The following is a 7,937-nucleotide window of genomic DNA, read 5'->3' on the forward strand; positions in this document are numbered from 1 at the left end:
TACATTCCATTGAAACCAATGCCTACAATTAAAGAGTTGTCAGTTGATTCATAGAATAGGAACTTTTTCATTGGGTCAAGGCTAACATTTTTATTTCCGCTCAAATGTCAAGGAGTTGTTTCTATCCATCATTACAATACGAATCTATTCCTACAATCCAAAGGGCTCCAAGAAATTTTTCCTACAAAAGTCATATCCTTTAAAATTCCTACAAAATTCTACCAAAGAAGGCGCAAAGTTTTAGGGAATTTACAAAATAAAAATATTCTGAAAAAAGGGATGGTAAATAGTGGAAATATAATTATGTAGTGTTTTTTCTATTTTAATAGTTTAATACCTAAAATCCCCATACATTATATAGAAGCTTGTCCGCAATAAAAATTTCAGTTTTCCTGATATTTTAATATTTCATTCATTTGTTAATTCCATTTTAAGTCTTTATCCCAAAATATAAAAAACTAGTTTGCTAATCTTGTTCTTAAATTTTGCTATATTTTCTATCCACCTTGTCTGGATTACTTCATACAACGTAGTGTTTTCCCTACTTATTTGTGCATTATAAGAGGTATGCGTTCGCCGGCGAATTACTAACTAATTAATATGTACAAATAATATCTCACTTCCCTGTCGGTCCATATCTCAATTCCCATGGTGTATTTATGACATTTGTGGGGACAAGACGTCGATGTCATCACGTGATCATTCATTAATGGGGTCATTGTGACTTGTATTATACGGTTGATAATTGATCGGATTGGAAGGCGTGGGTGCATGATTGCGAAAGGCTGCTAAGAGCGCTTGTGATTGTATTTTTGTGGGACACGTAGGTTGATAGTGATTGTGTTTTTGCGTACGTAGTGCCTATATACACACACGTGTGTACAGGCGGGCTAGCAGCAACGTTATCAATCGCACTGTATATATACGTAGCCCACGCGATTGCACAGTTCGTCTCTTGTTCACACCAGAAAGGGGATATCCAAAGGCATGTATTGATGTATAGTACTATACTTGCATTGCTGGTACGATCTGTGTTGACCGTGAAACCGCGTGGTCGTCGTTTTCTCACTCGGTCACTGCTGCTCGTGGATCCCTTCACCGTCACGCGCGTGCATCTCATCAACCCATGTTACGTCGCATTTCACTCTCGTTACGCGCGTGGCATCACATTATGTTTGTGCAACGTGAGAGCGCGAAAACATACACGTTTCGGTGGACCTCTGACTTTCCACCGTTGCTCTACTCCTCTCCACTCATCTTCATCTCTATCTCTCTCAAAAAAACATATTAAAAAAAAGAAAAAAGAAAAGAGATTCCATCTCCTTTCTTTTTCCCTCGCTTTCTCGCTGGCAGGTCCGTCTTCCTCCTCCGTCCACTGGAATCCTCTGCTGCTGTATAAATAAGCTCAACTACCAGCTCCAACCTCCCTCCCTCCTCCTATCCATTCCATCCACACCTCACCCTCAGCTCACCTGCTCCATCCCTCCTCCTCGATCGGGAGAGAGAGAACTCATCTAAACAATGAAGAGCAGGAGGCAGAGCGGCCGCGGAGGAGCCATGCTGCCGGACGGCGGCTGCAGCGGCAAGATGGAGCGCAAGGACGTGGAGAAGAACCGCAGGCTGCACATGAAGGGCCTCTGCCTCAAGCTCTCCTCCCTCCTCCCCGCCTCATCCGCACACCACCTCCGCCACTATTCTTCTACATCTTCCTCGCCGCCGTCCAGCAACAAGGTACGTAAAAACACTCTTGATTCGCCCCCAAAAGGCAGACTAATTTGCTCAACTCACGCAGCTGTCCGGGGAACAGACACCTGATTAACCACACTCTTACCGATCAGTAACACGCAGTAGAGAATACACTATTCTATTCATACTAGTACCAAAAAATCTCACTGTTACCCATAACAAGTGTGTGATGGGGAGCACCTACTTGTGTGGTCCACTGAATTAGTACGTATGTCTCAACTTGGTTGGTGGAGACAAAGTGACGACGTTCACAAGAAAAAGAATATCTCATCATCATTTCGGCACGTGTCAGATTCGGTGGCAGTAGGAGCCATAGAAATTGATCAGCGTAGTACCACTCACTCATTTGGATAACAATTATTTTGTGGTCAATTTTTTTTACTTTGTTGTAAAGAAAAATTAAAATGTTTGGTCGGTGAATCCATCCCCAACAATTAATCCTTTCAACTACCAACCCAAGATTGAAGATCACTCCTCTGATTCGATTCACATGGACCTGCCATACAAAATCTGAATATATTTTTGATTGCAAGTGCAAGATGATGCCAATCAGTGGATCGTCTGTTTTTTGGACTACTACTAGCTACTACCAGCAGGATTGATTGATCGGCTAATCTGACAACCACGACTTGGTTCTGTTTGTGCAGGACGCGGCGACGCAGCTGGACCAGCTCGACAGCGCGGCGGCGTACATCAAGCAGCTCCGGGGCCGGATCGACGACCTCAAGCGCCGAAAGCAGGCCGCCCTCTCCGGCAACACCGTTGGCTGCTCATCCTCCGTCTCCGCCGGCGACTACAAGTCACAGACGGCAGCGCTGCCTGTGATCGAGGTGCGTCACCAGGACGGCACCCTGGACGTGGCTCTGGCGAGCGAGGCCGGGCGGCCGTTCCGGCTGCACGAGGTGATCGCCGTGCTGGAGCAGGAGGGCGCCGACGTGGTCAGCGCCAGCTTCTCTGTAGTCGGCGACAAGATCTTCTACACTGTCCATTCCCAGGCGCTCTGCCCCCGCATCGGCCTCGACGCCGGCAGGGTCGCCCACCGGCTCCGTGGCCTCGCCGCAGCCGCCACCGTCTCGTCCTCCGTCCTCATGACATGATTTCTTTCTTTCTCTCTTTCTTTGTTGTTTTTTCATCAATCGCGGTAGCTTAGCTTAGCTTAGTACTGCTCTGCTCTGCTCGTGAGTGAGCTTCAGGTTTGTCTGAAATCTACTAGTGTAGCCATGTACTTGCATGTCTCCTCCTTTCTGAAGATGTGAGATATTTTAACTTTCAGAATGCTGGGTTTCTTTCTACTAAGAAGGCTTGAGACATGGGTGTGGGGGCATTAGGCTCTGTTTGGTTGAGCCCAAGATTCTGAAAAAGCCGCTGTGAGCCGTGAGCATCTGAAAAAACTGCCGCTATCACGGCGTGATCGCTTCTTTGAAACAGCCACGTGATCTGCCTGGCTTGGGGAATCGTGCGAGATCACGGGGCTATCATGGCGTGATCGCTGCTTTGAAATGGACACGCGATCTGCATGGCTTTTTCTTATGTTTTTGATGGAAGCGATGGCTGTTATACTAGACATTTGCAACCGTGTACGTGGTCTGGACCTCCGTGGCTGAGCAAGGTACATGGTACATGGTCCATGGTCCAGAGCGTGGCGTGGATGGCCATGGTAGTACATGGTCCAGATCGTGCTGTGGATGCACTTAAACTTAATTTGGCATGCATCTCTCTTGTTCTGGGTCCACAACGTGGTCTGGGGCCTGAGCTTACGGCCACCAGAAAGACGTGTGTGGGTTTTGTTTTCCAGGAGTAAACACTGTAGCTCTAGTGTTCCTATTCTTGGGCTCAGGGAGTAAATACGGTGGTTCCTATTTGGCGGATTTTTTTTTGACAGGAAATCTTTCATGCTAGCTATATTAACTTCAAATAATGCCTACATCGTCGGTTAAAAAATAGAGACAATACTAAGGAATGAATCCAACCACAAAGACGATGGTCTAACTTCAACGGGGTAGAGTACAGAGCTAGTGACGTCTTACGAAATGACGATGGTGGCGTACCACGCAAAGAAAAAAACGATGCTCCGTAGGATCGACTTTTTACAACATCGGCATTTTTAGCCTTGCTCCAAGGAGGATCTCACCTATCACTGCGTTAGAGATATTCTTTCCTACATTAACAACATTTACAGCCGGACGCCTCAAACTCGTCTCATACATCCCCGTCCGGTCATTGATGGGTCACATTTTTTGACCTAGACGGACGCCTCAAACGGGCCTCAAAGACCCGGGCTGACCGGTGCCCCTCATATCCAGCCCAAATATGGAGCGGATATGAGGGCGCCCGGGCACGCCCGCCATGTCGAACTGACGAAGGGTCCCAGCCGGAAACGCCCTCAAACCCGCGGTTCGAAGCTCGCCACCTTCGTCGGACCGGTGGCGCCATGTGGCGCAGCTCCGGCTGGCTGCGTAGTGCCTTACCCGCCTATTTAAGTCGACCGGCGGCATCGAAACCCTACCATTCATCCACATTTTCCTCCTCCTGTCTGCCGCCGCCGCAACTTTCCAGTCCACCCGTCCGCCTAGTAGCCATGCCTTCACGCCGCCGGGTAAGGAGCAAGCCATTTCTGATGCCAGAGGGCCGGCTCGAACTCCTCGAGAAGATTCGGGCTAGGCGCGAAGCCCGGATCGCCGCGGGGCTACCTCCGGATGCAATGGATCCGGAGGAGGAGGTGGAGGACGAAGATGACGTGGAAGAGGACGAGGACGACGACTTTGAGGAGGAGGGGGATGAGCCGAAGGAGGAGGATGTGGGGACGCTGGCGATGGGGATCTGCAGACGGAGCAGCAGGCCATCCTCGATTTCGTCCGGTCGGAGTCGGTTGCGGAGGCAAGACGCCGTCGCCGGCAGGAGATGGAGGCGCCGCAGACCGCGGAGGAGGTGGAGATGCTCACCAATATGGATGAGGTCGAGCGGGAGGAGGATGAGCTGGAGCCATCCTCCCCGCCCGTCCATGCGAGCCTATACCTTTTAGTCCGGACCTTGTTCCACTACCGTAGCATGTGTACGTACTGAAATCCACTACTGTAGCCACACATATACCTCGTATATATGTACACACATTTTTTTAGCACAATATATACCTGGCATATTTCCCATACCCCCATAGGCCTAGCATATATCCTCAGATCCCCTCCCGGCCGACCAGCCCTTACCACGCACTCGTTCTTCCTCCTCCATCACATCCTACCTAGCTGCCGCTATGAAGCTAGCAGCTGCCTTCACCTCGGTATTTTCTTCGCCATTACGTTCAAATTTCCATCTAGAGTATTAAGACCGTGGTTGCTGATCGATCACTCCCTGCTAAGCTAGATGGAGAGGAAGGCCAAGCCGGCGAGTGGCGGAGAGAGGACCAGGGCAAGCCGCGGCACGGCGGTACTGGTGGAGAAGAAGAGGTCGGAGAGGGAGAGGAGGCAGCGCATGAAGGCGCTCTGCGAGAAGCTCGCGTCCCTCATCCCAAAAGAACACTTCCCCCACGCTGTAAGAACTAATTGAGAACACGATTCTCTCTTCACTTGCTATTTTTTTCTCATTGCATATAACTGAACTGTGTGATAGCAAGCTAGTTGTTTCTCTGCAATTCTCCATGTTTATATCGTGATCTCATCCTGTCCAGAAAAATATGAGTTTATATATTCCGAAAATATATGTGCCGGATGGCAATTAACTGTGTTTGTTGGACATTTTCATTTTAGGTACTACTCTCTCCGTTTCTAAATATAGGTCATTTTAGATATTTCAATACGGACTACATACAGATATATATAGACATATTTCAATACGGACTACATACAGATGTATATAGCCTACATACAGATTAATCTGTAAAAAAAAACTTATATTTAGAAATGGAGGGAGTACTTTCAAAGCTCATGTCATCTCTGAGGTAAGGTTGGAAAGCCAGTAGTGCAAAGTACAAAGACACTGTGGACTAAAGAAAATCACCAATTGGTTTTACGCAAAGTTTTAAATAGTGGGTTATGGAAAATAGAGGCACGATCGTTAGCGCGCTGCTATATCACGCTGATTGATCCTAAACAGTTTAGCATAATACCCATCTAAATGATATAATGCAGAGGTAGCCCACTATTTAAAACTATAGTTTTACACGAGATGGTATGGATAATAAATTTTTGTTGGAATAAGCCACCGCGTGTGTTGTCGGGCTCGTCGGGCGCGTCGGGTGCGCGCGGAACAGGCGGGACACACTGGTGCCGTCGGGCTCGTCAGGTTCGTCGGGCGTGTCGGTGGCGCGCGGGACGGGCGGGACGTGTGGGACGCAGCAGCGTGGCGCGTGTGTGTAGTGTGTGCGCACGCGCTTGTGGCAGTAGCATGAGTGTGTACTGGTGGTAGTAGTCAGTCTGTTAGGTGTGGCCGGTGGAGTGGAGCTGTCCGCGTCGTGCGTCAGTGCATGCGTCGGATGGATAAGCTAGCTACTTGCATGGGCCGGTCAAGTCAGTTTGGTAGTGCAGGGATTAGTGGCCACGGCCGGGTCATGTGCGTCGTGGGCATGCAGATCACGTCCGTGCATGCAGCGCGACTGATGCGTGGGCGCTGCGTTTGTTGCCAAGGTTACAAAGCCGTCTCTGTAATCCAGTGAGTCGTGGCTCCGGGAATAGTAACGGGGCTGTGAAGCCGGGTGAAACTCCAGTGTATTGTGTAGTGTATTGTGTGCTCCTTCTTCTTTTACCTCCATCCATCCATGTGAGAGAGCAGTTTCAACAATTTTGAAATCCAAAAGGTTTGTTATACTGTAATCGTGTGCATCACCATAATGACCGGAAAAAAAATACAATTCTTCCATTATCTAGAAAAGGATGGCTATCAGCCAACGAAATCATGTTATCAAATAAAAAAATTAAATTCACTTCATAATGTGTTCGTATTATTTTACCTTCAATACGTAAATAGGGTACAATGACCCAACTAGGCAGACTGGAGATGTGGCGGCATCATACATTAAGAAGCTCAAGGAACGGGTCGATGAGCTACCACACAAGAAAACCTCTGCACAAGCCATGACTACCTTACTGGGAGTAAGTGGCATCTCGACGCCCACTATCACCGCTACCATGAGCAGGGGTGCAGGGTCACCAAAAGGAGGGGAAAATTTGGAGTCATCGCCACTGGTAGCGGAAGTGCGGCAATCTGACATTGCAAGCATGGAGGTGAGGCTGATATGCAGCACGGAGAGGCCTATCAAGCTCCATGAGGTGATCACCATCCTTGAGGAAGAAGGGGCCATCATCATCAACGCTAATCACTCTGTTGCCGCCCACAGAATATTCTGCACTATACACTTCCGGGGACGTACATACGTTGCAAAAACGTAATGTGCACACTGAGTCCTAGAATTCAGGTTTCGGCCAATAATTATTTATGCCAATAAAATATAGTTTATCTGTCATGAATATTGTATCATTAAAAGCATTATTTTCTGAATGAAATGCTTTTTGTGTCAAAATATTATTATTATTTTCCTTTTTGGATCGTTGGATCGGTAACCTTATAAAAAATATGGGTTCATACTTATCGGACGGGAAATGTTAGTTTCTAATGTAACATTAAACTGAACTAACGTCATATACACAAGTAAAAGGCACAAAAGAAAATATAAGAGTGTCCCTGTGCGTTTGTGAAACTGCGGAACTACAGATTCCTCTCCAATCATTTTCTTAGGCTATAGAATGATAGAAAGAAACAAAAGAAGGGGAGAAGCTAGCCCAGAAATTTGGAAAGAACCTTGGATGTACACAACGTGACAAAGATGTCTTAATTTATTTCCTTCTTTTTTTTGTCCCTCTCGTGTGGCCAGAATGTATGTGGAAAAATTGCATTGTGTGATGGAGGATTGGTTTCCATCTAAATATCAAATTATAAAGGTATCTAATTCGCATCAAATTAAGTTAACTAATTCCATAAATTTCTCTCTTGTTATTGTGCAGGCCTTCAGCACTAGAATTGGCATAGAAGTTTCAAGAATTTCCGAACGACTGGGTGCAATTGTGTGTAAAAAGAAAAAAATACACTTAACCGTATAAATAAACAATCCACGAATCCTACAGGATTAGGGATGAAAACACCTTAAATAGCTACTCCCTCTGTTTCAAAATATAGTGTGCCCACGCTTTTCGAGGTTCAAC

The 7,937-nt window shown here is 47.2% G+C and overlaps 2 protein-coding genes across 3 annotated transcripts; both read left to right on the plus strand.

The window, feature by feature from the left end:
* The first annotated feature begins 1,371 nt into the window (after positions 1 to 1,371).
* Positions 1,372 to 3,115, plus strand: LOC123073527 (transcription factor bHLH168). The gene is made up of 2 exons (XM_044496621.1): positions 1,372 to 1,731; positions 2,394 to 3,115. The coding sequence occupies exons 1-2, from the start codon at positions 1,522 to 1,524 to the stop codon at positions 2,841 to 2,843; spliced, it is 660 nt and encodes a 219-aa protein (XP_044352556.1). The 5' UTR covers positions 1,372 to 1,521; the 3' UTR covers positions 2,844 to 3,115.
* A 1,735-nt stretch (positions 3,116 to 4,850) lies between these two features.
* On the plus strand, positions 4,851 to 7,937 carry LOC123073528 (uncharacterized). 2 transcript variants are annotated; one of them, XM_044496623.1, is made up of 3 exons: positions 4,851 to 5,023; positions 5,107 to 5,274; positions 7,740 to 7,937. In XM_044496623.1, the coding sequence occupies exons 1-3, from the start codon at positions 4,997 to 4,999 to the stop codon at positions 7,833 to 7,835; spliced, it is 291 nt and encodes a 96-aa protein (XP_044352558.1). In that variant the 5' UTR covers positions 4,851 to 4,996; the 3' UTR covers positions 7,836 to 7,937. The 2 variants fall into 2 exon arrangements, with proteins under 2 accessions (XP_044352558.1, XP_044352557.1); XM_044496622.1 differs by lacking the exon at positions 7,740 to 7,937 and adding an exon at positions 6,729 to 7,154.

Source organism: Triticum aestivum, chromosome 3D (genome assembly GCF_018294505.1).
Source record: "Triticum aestivum cultivar Chinese Spring chromosome 3D, IWGSC CS RefSeq v2.1, whole genome shotgun sequence".
NCBI classification, from domain to species: Eukaryota; Viridiplantae; Streptophyta; class Magnoliopsida; order Poales; family Poaceae; genus Triticum; species Triticum aestivum.